The following is a 22,152-nucleotide window of genomic DNA, read 5'->3' as shown; positions in this document are numbered from 1 at the left end:
TTTTTTCTTTTGAGCTGGTAGTTCAGTATTCAGTGTTTGCTCATGAATCTCTGGGTGGGATGGGGGTGTGATTCCCACAACAACAAAAGATTGACCTTGCCCTTGAGAATGTGTGCAGTAGCACACAGAAAAAGGGAAAATCAGGAAAATATTGTGAACTCCAAATGTGTGGCAGATGAAGGGATTTCCAGCCTCAACAACCAAATCAAGTGTGCTTTAAGAAAGTTCAAAGGAGTTTTGGAAGTAATAGTGTGAAGGTTAATTTATTATTTGAAATGGCTTTTCTTAATAAATGTAGAAGAACTGATTAGGGAATACAACAAACAAAACAAACCACAAAAATCCAGAACTCTCACTGTGGAAATGAAGGGTCAAACTCTTTAGTGGGTAGAGAGTTGATTTAAGTTTCTGGTACAGTGAGAAGTTGGCCATCCGGTGGGAATGGCTGTGTCACACCTAAAATCAACACCTTGGGCAGAAGGAAGCTGGAAAACCTGAAGTTTAACCAGAGGACCTGGAATAAACCATCCCCCTACACTCACAAACCCAAACAAAAATCCCAACAACTATCTCCTTGAGAAAAGGCAAACAAAATGGCTAATAGTAACAATAACCAAGGCTAATTAGAAGCCTTGGGCATCCGTACAGAGGAAGAAATCAAGTTGTCAATTCTAAGTGACCCTGCTTCACTTCACATAGGACAAAAACAAAGCAGGAACATTCTTGAAAAACTGAAAAATGTACTCACTGTAGTCACCTGACCCTGTGGTCCCAGATAGAGTTAGAATGGCTGTCACATGCTTGCTAGCCAATAGATTCAAAGTCCAATAGGCTTAGCCAATAAGTTTAAACTGTAACTTTGCTGATGTAGCCTGTACCCCTAAAAGTAGAAAAATTGTTTGTAACAGCCTTTTGGGGTCACCTTTCTCCGGATGTAGGCCACCCCAGTGCACTACACTAATAAACCTCTTGCTTTTGCATCAATCCTGATGTCTCGTCTCATTCATGGGAGCCTCAAATAGATAAGACTCAATTTGGGTCTTACATGTATATTTTTAAATATATAAAATATATGTATATTATATTTATTTATTTTGAGGGCCATAGGAAATGTTTTGTTTCTTGGATGGATAGATACAGTAGGGTCACTTCTTGCCAGGGTTCAGTTTTCCCCAGCCCTCTCTGGACTTAAGCATGTGTCAGCCTCTTCAGAAGGGAGGGCTCTGCCTTCTAGTACATTCTCGCTTGATAAGAATCATATGGATCTAGGATCTATGATATTACATCAGTGCTAAGAGTTCCTGTTTTTTGAGATCAGCATGACTCCTTGTAGTGTGGCAGTGGAACCTCTATCCATCAGACCCCCAGTTTCTCTCTAAAGTTGTGTGATGTAGTTCCTGCTGGGACAGATGAGATACACTGGGTGGTGATGGCCTCACAGTTGTTCCTCGGTCTTGGTAAATGTCACATCTGCCTGTGATGATGCTACAATCAGACTCCCAGCATGCTGTTGTTGAAGGACAGTCCCGGCAGAGATGGAGATGGTTATGGCGTTCATAGGGGGAATCTGAGGACAATCCTGGCTGAGTGACTGACTGGCACCACTGCGATGTGGTCCTTGGCATGCCACATGTCATTTGTATTGGGACTAATCCACCTGCACCCTTTCCTCCTGCCTCTTGATGTCAGCCCTCAGGAGGGTCACAGTAGAACCACAGGGAAGTCCTGCCACCAAGTCTGACAAAGTCTTACCTCCTAAGGAATGGAGGTGAGGCTACATGTTAGCCCCTCCCTCGATCTTCATAAGACACTGTGAACAAGATAAATGAAGAAAGTCCAGGATATATAGTTATAAAAATATCATAATGTCATATTTGGTACTAATTAGAAATGTAAAATAATACATGCGAAGGTTTAAAAAGAAAACAACATGTACTTTCACTCATGAAAGAGTCAGGTCTTTCTCTGAAAACCCGCACGGGATTGGAGGGAAAACAGTTGATACATAGCTGGTAATTATTATTCTGATTTTTGTGTAGTGTGCATGACACTTGACTCTCACCCCAGCTTGGGCACTGATGACAAAAACAACACAAACTACCATACTTCCTTACAACACGTTGGTGAACTGCTGTTTGTGTTCCTGGGAGTTTCTATAGGAACGTGACAAGGCAGCATCTAAGTGGGTCTCAGCCACACCAGCCTGCAGGTGAATGTCCCATCTCTGGAGCAGTCAGAGCCACCACAGGCCCCTCCTCCCCAGCAGCCTTGAGAACCTGAGGAGCCTGGTGAAAACCCTCAGGTCCCTGAGTAATGAGCTCCTCTCCCTCCATGTGGCCTAGATCTGCCCTTCAACTTGGCTGCACCTGGAGGAACCAAAACATGACCTCTGGGCACTCCTGTGAGGGACTTTCTCTTTTCTTCTTAATATTTATTGATTTGCATATGTATGAGTGTTTTGCATGCACATATATGTTTTTCTCACATGTGTCTGGTGCCTATGGTCACCAGAATAGGGTGTCAGATCCCCTGGAACTAGAGTCACAGATTGTGAGCCATCATGGGTGCTGGGAATCAAAGCTACGTCCATTGAGAAAGTTTCCATTTTTCTTAAAAAAAAAAAAAAAGCTATCTCTCCAGCCCCTTTCTTGATAAGATTCTTTGTGGGAACACTCACCATAAATGTAGGTAACACCTGTTGGTAACAGCCAGGATAGAAGAACACTGTAGCCCTATCTTGGCCTTTTTGTCTCCTGTACCTCACTCTTGCTGAAAAGTTCAACTGCCTGTGGCTGTGGTATTCCTCCAATGCTATTAAGACCAGCTGTATTGTGGTACATTTAAACAATGGATTACTAGTCATCTATTAAAAACAATGACTTTGTAAGGTTCTTAGGCTAATGGATGGAACTAGAAATTATCATCCTGAATGAGGTAACTCAGTCACAAAAGAACACATGTGGTATGCACTCACTGATAAGAAAACACTAGCACAAGAAAGCTCCAAATACCCCACATTCACACACCACTCACACCCCCCTATTATCTAATTAACAATTATGAAAAAAAAATATGATGAAAGCAAAGATTTAAGACAAGAGAGTCATTGTAGCCACCTGTCTCCTTCCTTACAGGCAAGAGTAAGCCTGGGGCAAAGAGGAAGCCTCATCTGCTGACACACCCACAAGAAAAAGAACCCAGTAGAAGATCAGGCCTAGGAACCCTCCAACACTTGAGCTTTCTTTCCTATCCTGATTCTCATTTTCCCTTCCTGTCTCAGTAACCCATGTTTATTAAGTAATTGCCCAAGATCACACATGTAATTGTCAAACCAGGACTGTGCCCAAGATAGGATTCTGTGTACCACTACCCTGATTGCTTCCAGCTATGAAGAATTCTGTCAGAACTCATATCAGTCTTTTCAGGATGGCTTCCAGACCCACAATCCTATGTCAGGGGCTGCAATATCCCCTGGTGTTTGTACCTCAGGCTCTTGAGGGCAAGACAGAGAGTCACAGGTGTGCCAAGGTATTTAATCCCCGAGGCAAGCTAGAGAGGCTTGGGAAGCCTGGAACTGCCTACAAGGTGGGTCGATTTGGAAGAATGAGGTTTAGGTCTGGCTCCCCTTCCCTTGTAGACCCTACCCTGCTCTACAAGACTGCCAACCTTAAGCGGGTGTGGTCAGTGTCACAAGGAGACTAGGGAGCACTGGATGGGAAGACACAGATAGGAACAAGAAGTCTGTCTGATTGTGCTCGGATAAGAGAGGGAGGCCAGGGGGAGAGCCACCTGTGAGCAAGCAGGCTGGCTTCCTGTAGGTGTCTGTTGTCTTAGGGGATTTAGATTCCCCAGTAGACAGAATCCTGCATTCTCATCTCTACTCAGACCTTGGGCCCAAATTCAGGCTCTTTTACCTCAGGGCTTGGGGCATCAGGCTCCTCCTTTGCAGCCTTGATTTCAGCCAGTAAGTAGATAAATGTCTGGAGTGAGCCTGAGGTCTGTGTCTGGAGTCTACCTTGTAAGATCCTGGAGGTTAAGTGCAGTGTTAAGACTTCAAGACGGGGCATATGGGAGGTGGAGATGATTCTGAAGCTGTGGATTCTTTGGGGATAAGAGAATCCTCAGAGGAGGTGTGGGCCTCATTGACAGCAGCCTCCCCTGACTCCAGATTCTTTCTCCTTGGCATGTGGTGCCCTTGGTCAGAGAGAGTGCTGCATGGCTAGTTTGTTGGCAGAAGCTCCAGCCAATGTCCATGCTTTGGAGATTTTAGTAATTGTATGGATTTTAGCAGGCAGGAATGGAAGCAAATGAGTGAACAAAAGAAATGGAGCACTGGCTAAAGGGCAGTGAGCCTGGAACCCTAGGGTGCCTCAGGGGGAGTGCTCCGGTGGCCTGTGTGTGTGTGTGTGTGTGTGTGTGTGTGTGTGTGAAGAGAGAGAGAGAGAGTGACCATGAAAACAGACAGAAGGCAGCATTTAGAAGAAGGTGGATCTGAACAGTATCTTCTGCTGCTCTTTTGCAGGGCAAGGGTGACGATGTCTGAATTTTACAAACATTATGGGTTCTCCCTCAATTATTCTCCAGATTTGTTTGAGCCTCTGAGTTGTCTGAATGTGTGCCTGGAGTCCTGGGTCTTCAAAGGATTGTTTGGCCTGGAGACTGGTAGGAGCCTGGGCCCTTTGAGATTAAGCTGGACAAACACAGTCTGCTAATTGCTACCAAACTCCCAGATGGTCCCTAATGCAGCATCTCTTAAAAGGTAGACAAGGCACCAGCCCAGTCTAGGTGAACCCCACACAAGTCCCCGTTTCCTTCCTGTCTTAACTGCTTGCTTCCTTGGGAATGCTGCTGCTGCTGCTGCTGACTCAGCACCCTTTTACTTCCCAGATTTGAGGCATCATCTATTAAAGAACTTTTCAGATACCTACAATGTTTATATTATCCTTGAAATGACCCTACATAGATATGTCTTGCAAATCTATGGATCAGATGATTTTAGGAGGATTTCCATGTTTCTGATTGTGTCTCGAGCTTGCAATCTCCGGATGGAACGAAATCGAGGTAGACGGCTTCATGTACCCTGATACAGGGTATTTTATTTCGTGGGAAAAGGGTGGGGGTTGCAGGGGAGAAAATTATCAGAAAAGGTGGCTTTTTCTACCCCCTGTGTTCTTTCTAGTTAGTTCCATTGCCTAAGTCCCCAGGTTGAGAATTCTGAAAAAACGACCACCCAATCTAACAACTCCTAGGTGTGGGTTCTGGTTTCACAGGACGACTAGCAAGATGCAGCTGGGACAGGAGACTGTGCTGTCTCAGATGAGTAAGGTCTGGTCTAGTTTGTGCTTTCCAGCTGTGACATTGAGTCCCTAGTTAGAGCCCCTCTAGAGGGATAGATTCTATCAACCTGTGTCCCAGCCCATCACTTAGATTCACCTGATTGGTCATGTCAGCTGTGAGTCTTGAGGACCAGAAGCTTCAAGGTCACCTAGGAACTGGTTTAGTATTTTTTGCCTGTGTAGGTACCGTCTGCATTGCCACAGAAGCAGAAGAAATAGAGGCAAGGCACAGCAGCCTGTGCTCTAATAAGCTCTTCAGAAGACGATAAAACATACACAAGTCCAGAATCATTCCTGGAAAATCACCTTTACAAGCATTTACCTGACCAGACACTTTCTCTTTAGCCAGAGCCAGTGCCAGAGGTCTGCAAAGTCCTTTCTGGTGGTCCCAGTGGTCCCAGAGTTCCCAGAGGTCCCGGAGGTACTTTTAGGAGGAGGGCTGTCAAATCCCATCAGATGTCCTTTGCCATAACTTCAACATAGGATCAGCCTTGCCTGTGGAAAAGCCGGCTTGACCAGGATGCCAAGTTCCAGATCTGTGTGTGCCAAGACAGGTGGGGAGGGGTGGGGTTTATACCAGTGTTCTTAATAGTGTTGTGGTTTTCATTCTTACAATGTCCAGCTTTTAATTGGGGTTTTAATGATTTTATAATAAAATGTGCAGCTGGGAGAAAGGACCATGTGTTTGACTTACATGAAGAAGATCTGGCCTGCTGATTTGTTTGATTTATTGGTCTTTCTTCTGGCTTTTTAGTTTTGCCTTTTTAAAACACAAATGCTCTGAATCAGGTAAGATGAAGAGGTTAGACAGGTCTTCAGATAGTCCTTTGGGCTCCTGTGGAGTTTAGGGTTATATGTGAGAATTTTGTTTCTTTGTTTTTGTGGAGGAGTCAGTCCCTCCTGCCCACTGTGGGAGACCAGGTCCTTACCTGGGCCTGCATCAGAGCAGAGGGTCATGGAGGATGCTGGGAAAGGGGAGAGGAGCTGCTGCCATCAGGGTAATTGTGAGGAAAACACCACATGTGGGTGTGTAGCTTAGGGCTCACTGCTGGCTCTGGCAGGAGTGGTGGGTGAAGATTCAGCCTGAGCCTTTTAGAAGCTGGGTTAGACTGGGGTGAAGAACTTAAATGAAGACACTTGTGGAACTTGTGGGGATTTCCCCCCTCCTCTAAGTAGAACTGATTGTCCTGGGTAGAAAAACCTAGGCATGTTTGGTTGTTTTGTTTGGTATTTTTGCTTGTTTGGATTTTGAGTTGGGCCTGGAAATGGAGTGTGGAGGGGGCTGAGGGAATATTGCTTCAGAAAAAAGCAGCCGAGTGATGTGGCATCTGAAAGTCCAGGTGCAAATGGAGATAACCTATGGCTTCAAGAACCAATGACATCAAGAGGGGCAAAATCCAGAGGCTAGGTGGGGTGAGCAGTCTTGACAGGTGCTGAGACCAAAGGACAACCATGGAAGATGGGGTGATTGTGTTCAAATATCCTCTTCTCTCCCTGTGTGGTCTGGAGGTACTTAATGTGGGCCCTAGCTTTTAGAGTAAAATATGCCTAGTAATTAGAGATCTAGTTTAGCTTCATAATTAATAAGCATATATAAAATGTGTACTAGGGCTCTTGTTGTAAGCCAGTCTGGTATGGAGTTTACTCTCCTGATTCTAGGCTCTCCAGCTGGTACTTTGTATAGGCACCACAGTGGCTTGCTGGCTTGCTTTTTCTTTGTTTTCCAGACAGGGTTTCTCTCTGTACCATTGGCTCTCCTGGACTTTGCTCTGTAGACCAGGCTGGCCTCATTCTCATAGAGATCCTTCTGCCTCTGCCTCCTGAGTGTGAGGATTACAGGTGTGCTCCACCACTGCCTGGCCAATGGCTGGCTTTTTATGTCTGAGATAGAGGCTTACTCATTTAACTTTAAGTAAAAATTAAATCATGAACACATGACATTGTCTTCAGTGATAAAATCTTAGTTTGTGGCTACAGTCCCTGCACCTGGAGGGAAGAGGACCGAAGACCTTGATCTCTCAACCAGCCTGGGCTGCACTTGGAGGATCCTGCTTTCAAATACAAAACAAAATGGTGAAGTAGTTGTGAGCAGTAGTTAGATATAGATGTGCATACTCATCCACATATGCTGCCACAGGTGGGTGAGCAAAGTCTAGGCATTGGAAAGGGAACAAGGAGGAGGGTGTATTGGAGAATTTGGAGAGAGAGAAAAAAAAACCTAATATAATTATATTATTAGTAGAAAAAATTTTGTAGCTGGAAGATTTCAGAGTGGTTTTGAGAACATGGGAGCTTACTTTTCTGAATTTCCACGTTCTGAACAATCTCCATGACTGGTTCTGTGATCACTTCCTTGGTCTTCAGAAGTAGACACTGTACACCTCCTACCTTCTCTGCTGCCAACTGCAGTGAGTGACAAAACAAAGCTCAGCCTTAGGATCTTGTTTTTATCACAGTGCACACAGAATATGTTATAACAATATTTATTAAAGCCAGATGCAAAACTTAATGCTTCAACTTTTTATTTCCTCATTACCTTTAAATCAGAGATGGAACCTATTGAAAGGTCTTTTAGTTTATCACAGGAAGGTAATGGGTTTCATTAGGTTGTCTTGAAGCACGTGTGTATCACACATACATGTGTACATGCATCATGTCACCCAACACTCTCTCCTCTTCAGCTAAGCAAAGCCCTTTCTTTCCAGGCTTGGCTTGGCAGTCCTGCTCCGCTCTTACCTATATCCCATTACATATTCCCTCCCTGTACCCCCAATCTCTTCCTCTGCTCTACAACCCTTTTTGTTTTGACCTACAAACATAAACACATACTTACACACACACACACACACACACAAGTCACTCTCACATACACTCTCATGAACACACATTCACACTCTCTGGCAAATTCATGTGCACACATGAGCTTACACTCACATTCTCTCACATGCATGTACACATGCATGCACACACTCACTCACGCGAACATGAGCATGGTTTCTTTCTATGAGAGGAGAGCTAAGGTACTCACAGTCTGGCTTATTTCACATAATGTGATGACTTCCAGTCCTTCCTATTTTTACAAAAATGTCATAATTTCATTTTTTCTGTATTATTTCTTAAAATATTCCACTGTGTGCACACCATAGATCCTTATCTAGGCTAGTTCCATTTCCTGTTGTGAATAATGGAGCTACAGCTATCTCTTTAGCTGTAGATCTGGAGACTTTGGGTAGATATTATTTTCTGTGTTTTGTGGAACTGCTGCTCTGATTTTCGCAGCGTTTATACAGGTTTACAGACCACCAGCACTCAATACATGTTCTCTTCCCTCACATCACCACAAGACATAGTTTTTACTTATTTATATGTAAGTGTGGACACATGTATGTGTGTCATAGTGTGTGTTTAAAGGTCAGAGGACAACTTACTTCAGTTGATTTTCTCCTTTCACTGTGTGGAATTGGAGAGTTAGATTTATGGCCTAGTCATGGCAGATGGTTCCTCTACCCAATGAATCATCTTATGATGCCTTCATTAAAATTTTTGTGGGTGTTTTTCTTTTAAAATTCAATTAAAATATAATTAGACCATTCTCTGCTCTGTTTCCTCCCTCCTAACTTTTCAGCGTCCGTCCCTCCTGACGTCTCTTCCAAATTCACAGCCTCCTTTTCTTTAACTGTTATTACACATACATACAAACAAACCTAAAGACAGGAAGGTAGTGTGGCCCTGAGTAGTTTATCTGAGCACAGCACAACTTGGCGAAATTGTTCTTGGTGATAATTAGCTCAGTTCCATGTGCACATATAAATAAAGCTTAAGACATGGCAACACCTAGACACCCAAACTCTTTGTAAGGTCTGTATGTCACCTTCCACAGTGGTGGGTTCCATAGATTGACAAGTTCCTAATAAAGGTCTGATGGAACACCCAGTGTGGTCTTGGCTACACAGCTCAAAATCTCCAGGCTTAATGTCCAGCCTTCTAGGTAGAAAACAGATTACACATCCCCCTGTGTGTTTAACATTCCTAATCCCTTTCTTCTATCTGTGAGTGCAAGGGCCTCTCTACCTCCCCCAGCTGGGGTGAGGGGCTGGACTGTGTGTAAGATGTGGGCGCTGGTCTAAGCTGGAGGTTGATAACAATGTAAGTGGAACTCGTCAGAATATACCAGGGCAAGGATGTTGAGCCCAGGCTAGACCCAAGTGGCAGGGCAGGGTATTAGAGTGTAGGATTAGGCATGCCCGCCGGGCTAGACCTCATATTAAATAAGGAAAAAACACCATGCCACGCTACTGTTGGTTACTCTCTGCCCCCAGCGGTCTCTCCACCTCTGTGGCTAGCTCCATGGCGGGTCGGGTCGTTGCCACGCCAGCCCCTGCAGTGGCTGTTCTCAACCGTCTCTCTTGCTTTGGACTCTGCTCAAATTCCCAGTATCCACCCACTGTGGTCATTGTCACAATTCCCAGTAGCCCGGTAAAATCAAAACTCTAGAAGCTTGTAATTTATCAATCGGATTTATATCAGTAAATTCTCACTCCACAAAAACATCCATGCAATAGACTCAGAGCCAATTGATATTGATAGAAACTCCCCACTAGATAAGACAAATTGCCCTGGAATTATCTATTGCTTATAAGATATTCACAGCTACCTGCGGCCAGTTAAAGTCTCACTGGGCTGGGCCGTCCTCCTCCTCCCCCATCTTCTTCTACCTCTCCGGCCTCTCAAAAACTCTGTTCCCACTGTTTTTACTGCCCAATCACAGGCCTTGCTCATCTTGTGCCCGCTCTGACCTGCATATAGACATCATCCCACACAAGATATGCAGGTTAGGCCTGGGCTGGGCCCGGAAATTTGGTGTTGTCTCAAAAGGGACAAAGTCAGAGGATTCCACTGGGATAAAGACAGAATTTTGTTTGCTTTTTTTTTTTTTTTGAGACAGGGCGAATCTATTCTGCAGCTCTGGTTGTACTGAAACAACAGAATTCCAGGCTAGCCTCACATTCACAGAGATCCATGTAGCTTTCACTCCCAAGTGCTGGGATTAACAGCATTTGCTGTCATATATCAATAAAGACTGGTAAATATCAAAGCTATTTTCTGTCATTTTTATTTTGCCTGGATACATATTTCTCCTGTATATTTTATTTTTACATGAAAAGTTTTAAATTTTTTACTTTGTATGTGTGTAATGTGTTCCATGCTCATAGAAGTCAGGAGATGACATTGGATGCTATGGAGGTGGAGTTAGAGATAGTTGTGAGACATTGGGTAGATGTTAGGGACCTAGCCTGGGTCGTCTGCAAGAGCAACCAATGCTCTTTCCATCTGTGCTAGGCCCCAGATCCTCCTTCCCTTTAAATATTTAACTTTGTTTCCTCTTTTCTTCAATGTTTTTTCCACATTTAAAAACTTCTTTCACTAGCTGCCTAATGCCTGCTCCCCTAACTTAGTCCTTTTTATCTTATTTTTTTTCCCATTTAATTTTTTTCCCTTTTTGTTTCAATGATTTCTTCTTATAAATTAATTTACTTTTAAACCTAACTTAGTCCTTTTTATCTTAATTTTTTCCCGTTTAATTTTTTTCTCTTTTTGTTTCAATAATTTCTTCTTGTAAATTAATTTACTTTTAAACTCTTTGGTTTTTTCTACATTGATGTTAGTTACACCTTATCTTTTGTTAGTGTGTGTGTGTTTCAATTTCTCCTCATTCCTTTACAAGCTTTGTTTTTCCTTGAACTGATTGTCTGCTTTCCTCTTTGTATGTGGTGCTAGCAATCTGAGCTCATACTAAGAACATATGAGGAACATATACCATTTGTTCATTTTTATTATTTCAAAATATCCAGAATCAACAATTGTTTATTATTGAAAACTATTAGAGGCCAGTATCTCCATCAAAGCAGCTTCTCTAAAACTTGAAAACCTTCCTTGCTTCCTCAATTTGCTTTGCATCCGTGGGAGGCTTTCTCTGGCTGCCAGGCTGTAGAAACTTCTTCACATTGGGGAGGCTGCTGATTCTGCTCTTGAAAGCCTGTAATCCAGAAACCACAGCTTGAGAGTTGGTAGTCCTCATGTGCACAACCCAGGAATTTCAGCACCTTCCACAACACCATCAACCTCATCCTTGCTACAGCCCCAGTGTAGACATGAGAAGCATGAAAAACCATGAGCCAGAAACCCCAGGTCAGCATTGTTTGTCTTAAGAGCTCCTTTGACATTCAATGACCATCTCCTCTAGAGAAGTCCTGTAGGTCTGTCTCTGTGGCACTGACTCTCAGGTGTGAGAGGAGAGAGAAGCAAAGAAAAAGGAAGACATGAAAAACTGAATGGAGCAAATGGAGACAGGAAATGTCCAAGTCTACCCAGAAGTAACTCTGCCATTTTTCATACTGGGAGACTAAGATGGAGTCACAGGGGTGGGGGTGGGGAGGGAATGTGGGGGACTGTGGGGAAGCAAGAATAGAGACCAGGAGACAGAGCTGAGGGGAGAGATTGACGTGACAAAGTCCTGCTCAGACACTGAGTGAACAAGGAAGACAAAACCACCCCAGACTGAAGATGCACTAGAGGCCAGAGGCATCCTGCCAGGCACAGGGTCAAGGAGAGAGCCTCCGGTCCTGCATCTTTCTCATTACAAAAGACAAAAATACTTTTCTGGTGATACCATCCTCAAATCTCCACACGTAACAAGATTATTTTCAAGCCTCAACCTGAGGGTCTAGTAACTCAGTTTCCAGGCCAGAGGGTGTGACCTCAGCCCACGGGCCAACCATTTTATTATTGTCAGAGGCTTGTGTGTGGCTGCTGCTCTGAGGTGGTCTCACCTTGAGCAGAGGGAAAGGAGTCAGAAGGCTGGCGTCAAGCTCTTCAACATAGAGGAGAAGTTCCAGCAGGTGGATGTCCACCCTGGTCAGCCTGTTGCCTACAAGGTAGTCTTGTCCATGGCTCTTCAACACCTGCAAAATTAGAAGAGCCCCATTATGAACACAAACACGTGGGCTGAAGCGCTCACTCTCCCCAAGTCTCTCAAGGGGACACTCTACCTTTGCTTGGCAGGGTTTACAGACATTTTCCAGGCCTTTGATGCAAGAGGGCACGTAAAAAGTCAGCTGTGTGATCTCTTTAAAGGCCTGGTGACCTTTCTCCTTCATTGCCACATTCCTAGAGCTGTCACACCATTTCCCTTATGCATATTTCCCACAAGTGACAAGCACTAAGCCCCTGATACTGTATGGTTCCTCCCCTTGTATTAAAATGACAGAGCACTGAAATCTCAGGACATTCTCTCTCCTCTCTGTTTAGTCTTTCATGAGCAAAGGCTTCACCACAGGCCGACATCATTCACCCCAGAGATCCAGGATCTGCCTTTCCCCTTTGCCTGCTTCCTCATCTCTCCGGAACCTGACCTGCAGCGTTGGCTCTGACCCCTCCCTCACTGCCTCATGACCAACATGCTGAACTGTAAGAGGCAAAGGGGTTGGACTCAGTCAGCAACTTTGACCTGATGAATGTTGGCCCGATGGACATCTGAGTGGACAGATGGACATGTTAACACCCTAGGGTGCCAATCTTGCTATCCTGCTGGTTTCTACATTATTTTATATTTAACATTTATCTCAACATTTCTGGTTGTGTGGAACTTGAATAATAATGCTGTCTTTATTGCTGTCATATGGCATTCACATCACAGATAGCCAAAAGGAAAAGGACACATGACATCATGCTAAAAGTAAAGATCCGCTAAAAGGCTCTGTGGTCACCTAATCATACTGTACATATACAGAGGAAAGTAATTATCATTGCCACACTCGATCCTAGCACTCAGAAGGCAGAGGCAGGAGGATCGTTCTGAGCTTCAGGCCAGTATATAGAGAGATTCTGCCTCAAGAAGAGAAGAAAAAAAAAAAAACTAAGACCAAAAATACAAAAGTGTTTGTCATTGGCACCCTGTGCACATGGAGGTTCATGAATCTCATAGAGACAGTTTCAACTGTGATGTCTGGACAGTATCCTATGAGACAGCCCTATGACTGTTAACACCACAGACTTCCTGGGACTGTGGGACCCGATGGCTGCTAAAGCCCTCCCTGCTTCCACAGAGCAGACACAGCAGTGACTGAGCTTTCAGTGATGAATGAAAACTAAGATGATAATTTATGAAATGTGTTTTCAAGTGAGGTTCCGTTGGAACTCAGTCCAAGGATGGAGACGAGAGATTTCTGAGCGCTTCTGGGAAAACTCTAAGAAGCCAGTGACCTCAGCTCCTTCAAAAACATAAAAATTATTCTTGGATTTTGCTTATCTGCTCCTCCCAGCTGTAGTTGGTTTAAATGAGTTTAGCTGAGTTTGATCATTAAAACTGGCTATTGTGATTTATTAATGTGCCCATCTGGAAAAACATGTTCTTGTAACTTGCAACTTGACCAGCAATGTGCCTGGCTTTTGTGATTGTATACTCTGCTCGTGTGACACATCAGTCTTACGCTCTGAATAATGGGGTATCAATTGCATGAACTTGAGTTCACTTCATTCACTGACTCCATTCTCCCAAGTCCCACCTCTTCTAGAGCAGAAAAGGAGGTCTCTCAGGAATGTGTAAAACGCCCTTTTCCTCAAGGACCATAGTCTTGTCTCTCACTATTTACTTGGCAGAATTTTACGTTCTTCTGATATGTTCTCAGTTTATCTCCAAACAGAAGCCTATTAGAGACATTCCATGTGCATTGGCTTCATTTGCTGAGTGGGTGTGACTTTTCTCCTAAGATGAGACCCCAAGTCCTGCAGGTGAGTTTCCTCTACATCTCTTCACCACCTCCTCCTCTCCGCCCTCCATCACTGTCCTTGTTCAGATATTTGTCCTCTGTCTCTGAAGCTCTATCATGTCCTCCTGACAGGCAGCTGCTCTCAGGCCTCCCTCTGTAACCTGACAGAATGTTTCCCCATTGGCTGTTTTCAGCAGATTTCTCTGGAAGCTAAGGTCATTGCCTTCTGTAGGAACTATGTCCTTCTCTGTGTGGCTCAGCCTTCCACAGGCCCAGTTCTGGTTGTGGACATGAACCCTGTTGCATGATAGATGCTAGATGAAATGAGCCTGCAGTGTCCTTCCCAGGCCATTTCAAACAGTGTCCTGTGGGGCCGGGAGCTGCAAGGCAGGGTCATTGAAGTGAAGGCCAGTGTGGCAGCATTCTTGGTCTCCCAGACTCTGCCTTTCTCTTGTCCTTGATACTCAATGTCCCCAGACTTCAAAGAGTCTCCTTACCTTTTCAAAGACAGGCAAGTAGCGGTTTTTGGTCCTGTCTTTTGCCAAGGAAATCTTGGCTTCTTTTTGGTCAGGGGGACATAGTACCAGTTGCAAGATCATTTCAGTCAGATCTGAAATACCCTCTGAATACATGTCAATCCTGAAAGATAAAAGTATCCAAATTGTCAATGGTTTTCAAAGGTTCCCTGTTTTACATTTTAATCTGAAAACCTGAGAAATTTACACTGAAATGTGGCTGAAAAGTTTTTTGCCTCTAGTGGATCATTATCTTTTATATTTAACAGATGTATGAACTTTCCCCTTGAACATCCTGTTGGTCCTGATACACTTTTAGAATGTTTTCCAAAGGTCTTCTCTCATACATTACATCTAGACCACTGCTTCTCCTCCTCCCTCCACCCCTTCCAGTTAAAAGAAATGGCTACACATATATGGACCAACCCAAGCACAAACATCCACTGGCCCCCCTCCACTGATATGCAGTCCTAAGACACTTGGTGGCATCTCAGTAGATAACCAGCATCTCTCCAATGGGCATTTTCTCTCTCTCCCTTCTCTGTATGTCTGTCTCTGTGTGTCTGTCCGCCTGTCTCTCTCTCTGACATGGGTTATTCTCAGAGCTGACAACCTCCAGCCCCTGTTCCCTCAAACACAGCTCCTGACTGAGCAGCCAGAGCGTCTCTGCTCATGTCTCACTGTGCTGCACAGACAGAGTCACTCTTGCTCAGTGTGAGAACTTCTCCACCTCTTTCTCAGGAAGCACATCTGCAGGACTTCCACATGCTGATGCCAGATTCTGAGCTTATTATCATTGTCAAGACTTGTCATTTTAAGGCAGGGTTTTACTATGTATGTATCCATGGCTGTCCCTGGAGATCAGGATGGCCTTGAACTCATAAAGTCTGCCCGCCTCTTCCTCCTGAGTGCTTGGCATGGGTTAAAGGTGGTCATCCCACTGCCAAGTGGCAACTTGCCTATTGCTTTATTCTGTTAATCCACAGCATATCAGTGGACTTATGTTTTCCCTGGTTCTAAACTGTATTTTACAATTGGGGGTGGAACAGTCATTGTCACATTTTCACACTACAGCATTTTTGGCCACTTGAAAGATAGTATTCTGTGTTCCAGTACATTAGTATCAGTTGAACAATATTAGCATACTGCAGTGTTAGAAGAGTTCGATCCACATCCCTTCCACTTCTTTGTCCGTGCAAAGGACAGGAACATATCCCAAGAATTGACCCATGGACCATGTGACCTGTGTCTGCTTCCTTTACTTAACACTATGCTCACTCTTTCTCTTGTTCTGCTTCCCTCAGCACACCATCTATTTGCCTGGCTACTTTTAAACTCTGCCCCTCTTTCATCTATGACTGAAGATCCTGACTGATTTCGCCATTAGAAGATTATAAATAATGCTGCTAGGAATATTTCTATCCCTGCACAGTTAAAGCCAAGTCTCTGTTCCCCTGGACATCTCTCCCCATTTAGAGTTGCTGGCTCCTACCACACTTAGCTCTTGAAGCACCTGTGATACTCCCACACAGGGTTCATGAATGAAGGATTCTGCTGCAGCAGAGTGGGTCCCAGTGTGGGTGCTACCATCAGCCTGGCTGCTTTAGTCCTGAATAAGAAGCTTCAGGTGGCCCTGGTCCAGTCACTGAAGTTGATCCCTGAAGTCATGATTCCACTGTGCTCAGAAACCATGGCCCACGTGTTTGCAGCTGGGTCCCTGTGCTGTGCTGGGGACACCATCCTCTGCTGTAGTCACAGTCACCTGACCCCATGCCATCTGTTCCTCCTTCCCTCCACACACTCTGCCACACTTGGCCAAAGTGTTGGTGCCCAGAACCAGCCTGGTCCTAGACACAAACCCTGCCGCTCTCTTCCTCACTGAAAGAGGGACCCAGATCCTTCCCTTGTTTCCCACTGGGGTAGTAACAGGAAATATACCATACAGGGTTCTCTCCTTCATGTCCTTCCCATACAGGTCATATTTGGTGGCGATGTAGTTGAGAATGGCTCTGGTCTGTACCAGCTTCATGCCGTCAATCTCCACCATGGGCACTTGGTCAAACATCAAATCCCCCCCTGTGAAGGATAAAGAGGAAGGTCTGACAGTGTCACTGCCCGAGAATAGAAAAGCATGGAAGTGTCTGGACCAGCAGAGGAAAGAAGAGCAGCTGTTGTCTTTCAAGGGGAATCTGCTCTATCTTAGCCTCAGTTTCCTCTCTGCCTCACCCTCCTCATCCTCTTTGGAGCATGTCTCAGTCATCTTCAGTCCCTATCCACATACATGCTGTGTCTCTCATGTATGTTTTTATGTTCACATTTCTGGATACATTCAGGAGGTGAGGAGGGACAGCCGAGGGCCACCATGTAGCAGAGCTAAGTAGAGTGTTTGGAATCTGATTATGTTCATGGCATTGGGTGTTGTAAGAGTGTTTCCTATGTACTGAGCCACCTCATGGTCCCAACTTCTATCTGTCAGGGATAGTAACTTGTCACAAGGTATAATAAAAATGCTCAGGAAAACCATCCCAGCTGGTTCTCCATCCATGATTAATCCCTGGTTTAATCCATGTTTGTGTGGTTGGTAAAACACACAGGGAGTGAGTGAGTCTGAGTGAATGTCTCACTAGGATTCAGAAATAATGAAAAGACATTCTCAAGTCACCAGACAAATCCTTGGAGACATCTGACTTCACCACTGTCCCCACTGTTCACATGTCAGGCCACTCAGGGAGCTACACAGTCTACATCGTCACACTCTGTCCCCCTGAGTATTCTCACCACCACCTCCCTCCACCCACCACCACCCTCCACCCACCACCACCCTCCACCCACCACCACCCTCCACCCACCACCCTCCACCCACCACCTCCCTCCACCCACCACCTCCCTCCACCCACCACCACCCTCCACCCACCACCTCCCTCCACCCACCACCACCCTCCACCCACCATCCTCCACCCACCACCTCCCTCCACCCACCACCACCTTCAGACAAACCTTCCCCCAGGGACCTGGTACAGACACACAGCGTTACCTTTTCTCAGCTTCTCCAGATCTTCTGGACTCTGTATGAACTTCTCCTCAAACTGGAAGCAGAACAATAACAGCTCATTAGCTCATCCTGTTACTGTGGACACTGAACCTCAGTGACCCCTGCCGGGAACTTCATCTGCAGAATGAAAACCTCCAGTAGGTACACAGGAGTCTGATCAGGGATCCTTGGAAATTTATATTAGATCCATCAACAGAAGGGGTTGAGAACAACCAAGCTGCTCATTCTTGTAGTATTCCTCCACCCTGAACCATGATGACCATGCATAGGTCTATGAAGCGTGTGATCCCACTGGGAAGCAGGCTCAGGAACTTTGTGTAGGTTTTGGGCTCTCGGGAATGTCTGCTAACTCCAGTGAGAACAAGTCAGAACTTTCAAGATCTCTTTGATGGCATATGGCATGGACCCATGACCATTTGGTTTAGTTTCTTCAGGATTCAGTTTTACTAACATTAATTGTGTATTCATGCAAACATGTGTGTGTAAGGGGGTTGGGTTGTACATATGAATATATCCCTCTTGAAGGTCAAGGTCATGGAGGTCATGAATTAGGCATTCTCTTGGGGCTGAAGTAACAGTCAGTTATTAACTGTCTTATCTGAGTGCTTCAAAACACAGTACATTGTCTGCATGTGCAGTAAGAACTCTAAACAGCTAAGCCATATTACCAGACCCTTGTCCAAGGAGTTCCTTTTACAATTATTTGTTTTGTATATGAATATTAAAGTTTTTGTGTGCAGATACGATGACAACCCACCGTGACCTTCTACATATGTTACTGGTATCTGAACTCATGTTTAATCTTTAGGCCCAGCCATTTCCCCAGGCGTCTAGAATAATCTAAACCACTCTTTATTCTTTATATTTTAAAGAAACTTTTAGCACCACATGGTTGAAATTTTGCTTTTACCCTGCTAGACAAGACAGTTTGCTGTTCATTCCATAACCCTATAGAATTGAATTGATAGGCACCATAAGGAGAAGTGTCAGCAACTTGCACAGCATTCAGAGATGTACAGGAAGTGATGACTGTCATGGCAGAGGGGGACTGAAGTGTCATGGGTTAGTGGGGTCAGGTTGATGGTGTGATTGACATCAGTGGTCAACCTGCAGGCACATCCATCCAATCTGGAAGGTTTGGGCCAGAGGCTCTAACAGCCCCGCCCACTGCCTTCTCAGTCACTATGGGACTCAGAAGGCTTCTGTGCAGACTCTGCCTTCCTCTGCTGCTGAACTCAGCAGCCCAGTAGCTTAGCGCATATCCCTGAGCCACAAAGCTGCCCTACAGACTCCAGCACCCAGTTATGTGTTTATTGAAAGCCTTCTCCCCGGGGACGGCACTGGAATGTCTCAGTCCCTGTGCTCTCCTTCATTCAGAAAGGATCCTGCAGAAGCCCTGTACATTTAGGAATGGAGAAGATGCGATTCCACAGCTGAGGTAAACGCCTTACCATGCCACGGAGAGAGGACACCAACGACCTTCGCAGGTGCCACTCATCCGTTAAGCCTCCCACTTTGCTCCTATCCGAGGACAAGATCTCCAGCTAGCAGTGTCCACTACTTCATCCCCAGGCATTCCCAAGTGCTGGGCTCCCCTGGTGTCCACGGGAGGTGTTTTTCCTCAGTGCTGCCTCTAGAGGGCAGCACTAAAGCCTACCAGCATTTTCTGCTCAGAAGCTTGAAGGGAAACATTTAACTGCTGAATGCTGAGGTCCTTACTTGGGCCACTCACAGCTGAAGCTCATAGACTTGGAGGCCGCCTGAGGATGCGAGCTCTTATCACCATTCATATCCTCCCGACAGCCCTGTGCGTGGTACTAGTCGTGAGAAACGGATTACTGGGCATTGCTCTGTTCTGACAGGTTGATTGTTAGTACCTTTTGTGCCAGGCCTCTCATTTATGGTAGGTGTTTTAAATTTAACTCTATTTAGTTTTTCTGGTATAGTTTGTTCATTTTAATGTTTTTATGCTATATGTGGAACGGTGTGCGTGTGTGTGTGTGTGTGTGTGTGTGTGTGTGTGTGTGTGTGTGTGTGTGTGTGTGTAGGAGTGCATGCACATGTCTGCTCAATTCCCCAGGATGGTCAAAGGCATAGGTCCTCTCTGGGGTAAAGCAACACTGAGAGGAACCCGCACCAGTCCCCTACAGGAACAGTGTGGGACTTTAATGGCTGAGCCATTACTTTAGGCTCCATCCCTTTAAGCCATCTTTATCACAGAAACGTCAGGTTCCCTATTATAAAACTACAAGATTCAAAGATGCTGCATCTGACAGTCCCAAGTTCTGACAACCCAGCTGTAGTACACCCTGTTCCTCTCTGTGCCTTCTTCTCTGAGACTGACTAATGTCACACACACCTGCGGTGTCACGGGTCCCCACCACAAACTCCTCACTGTGAATCTCCAAACATATGTACTCACTTTGAAAGAACAGCGGCATCCTTAAAACCACAATATCAGACCTTAAATTTATAATAATCAATTAGTTCAGTATTCCCAAGAAACAATTCACAGACCTTATGAAGCTCAAAAAGAAGAAAGGCCAGAAGGTGGATGCCTCAGTCCTTCTTAGAAGGGAGAACAAAACACCCACAGGAGGAAATACAGGGACAAATAGAGGATCAGGGATTGAAGAAAAGATCATTCAGAGACTGCCTCAGCTGGGGATCCATCCCACATGCAGCCACTAAACCCATGCAGTATGGCTGATGCCAAGTAGTGCTTACTGGCAGGAGCCAGATATGGTGCCTCCTCAGAGGCTCTGCCAGAGTCATACTGATACAGATGAAGATGCTTTCAGTTAACCATCAGACTGAAAGCGGGGACCCCAGTGAAGAATCCAAAGAAAACATTGAAGGAGCTGAAAGGGTTTGCGACACCATGGGAGGAACAAAATTATCAACTAACCAAACCCTCCACAGCTGCCAAGGACTAAAACACCAGTTAATGAGCACACATGGAGAGACCCATGACTCCAGGTGCATATGCAGCAGAGGAAAGCATTGTCTGGCATCAATGGAAGGAGAGGCCTTTGGTCTAGTGAAGGCTCATTTTTCCAGTGTAGGGGAATGCCAAGGCGATGAGGTGGGAGAAGGTGGTTGGGAGAAGGAGCACCTTCATGGAAACAAGGGAAAGGAGGATGGGAGGGGAGAAGGGGATAACATTTAAAATGTAAATACAAAGAATATCCAATACAAGTAAAAATTAAAAAATAATAAGCAATTAGTATCCACTTATAACCAATATTCAAGTTTCTGTTTCCATATGTCTCTGTATGTAATTTGATCAATCTCAAAAAAAGCAATTAATCAAATAAATAGTTCATTTTTTTCTTCTAATAGGTCTTCTAATTGTGCATGCATGCTTCATAGAAAGCACAGTAAAATTTTACTATTTTAAAAAACCAATCTTCTTTTTAGTGCCAGACAGTTACTGTTTAAGTCACACTTCCAAGGCTTCTCCTGGTGAGAGGTGTCTCACTTAGAGAAGGATTTTAAACTGGATCTGAGGTCCCGCTGCAGAAGATCACTGCACAACCTACCTCCACGCCTGCTGCAGCCAGGAGCCACCTGATGCACTCCATTCTGCCCCGGGCATTGAAGTAGTGAAGCACTGGCTTCCCCGCCATGGCAGCAATGAGGCTCAGTGTCTAGGGGTGAAAAGGCAGAGGTCAGATTGGGAGCCTGTGCTGTGGGCACTATTTAGTGATGCACACTAGAGAAGGGCAGTCTGCCTCCCCCATGGCTGGCCTGCTGAGAGCCTAGATGGAGCTTTGTACCTTAATGTCTCCCCATTGGTGACAACCAACCTGCAGTTACACCAAACCTGTCTCAGCCGGCCACAGGCTTCACCTTGAGGACATAAAGAGTACCTGGTTCCTACACTGATTAAAAGCCTGGTAGCCTGTTGATCCCTGGAAAGCAGAGCCACCCCAGAAGGGATGAGGTACAGTCCCTCCCCAGTTCTATGGCCCCAGGAGTCCTCATTCAGAACCTTCCATTGGTTCTGTGTCACCCTGGCTGTGACAATGCCCAGTTCTCCCCACAGGAGAAGTACTATCTCTTGCTGCCGTTCTGTCTCTGCCTGCTGCAGAAAGAGAGCAGCTGATGTGTAGACTTCACATCACAGGGGTAGTAACTTCCTACCGTGGGCACCACATCCTGGGCAGGTGCTCATTGAATGTGTTTAATCAGAAAGTTCCTCAGAGGAGCTGCTGCTCTTGCATGTTTACAGGAGAATAGACTGATGTCTAGTCCCATGAGGAGGAAGCCCTGGTGAGCACAGCTGAGTTAGTGCACAGTAGGCAGACAGTCTGGGTCCCTGCTGGGAAGTGTATGCAACTCAACAGCATGATCCATGGGTAGAGTCTTTAATTGTGATGGAGTAGGAAGTTTCAGAGTCTGTCTTTTTTTTTTTTAAAGAATTGAATTTTTGCTTGTATGTGGTGTGTGTGTGTGTGTGTGTGTGTGTGTGTGTGTGT

The 22,152-nt window shown here is 45.2% G+C and overlaps 1 protein-coding gene across 1 annotated transcript; it reads right to left on the bottom strand.

The window, feature by feature from the left end:
* Positions 1-11,250: 11,250 nt before the first annotated feature.
* Positions 11,251-21,300, bottom strand: LOC308434486 (glutathione S-transferase A2; the record flags this gene model as incomplete). The annotated part of the gene is made up of 6 exons (XM_080934765.1): positions 11,251-11,373; positions 12,167-12,298; positions 14,602-14,743; positions 16,563-16,695; positions 17,654-17,705; positions 21,214-21,300. The coding sequence occupies 6 exons, from the start codon at positions 21,298-21,300 to the stop codon at positions 11,251-11,253; spliced, it is 669 nt and encodes a 222-aa protein (XP_080790891.1).
* Between the last annotated feature and the right edge of the window lie 852 nt (positions 21,301-22,152).

Source organism: Micromys minutus (assembly GCF_963924665.1).
Source record: "Micromys minutus genome assembly, chromosome: 21".
Taxonomy (NCBI): domain Eukaryota; kingdom Metazoa; phylum Chordata; class Mammalia; order Rodentia; family Muridae; genus Micromys; species Micromys minutus.
The sequence above is the reverse complement of the archived record's forward strand: the minus strand, read 5'-3'. Positions and strand labels throughout refer to the sequence as shown.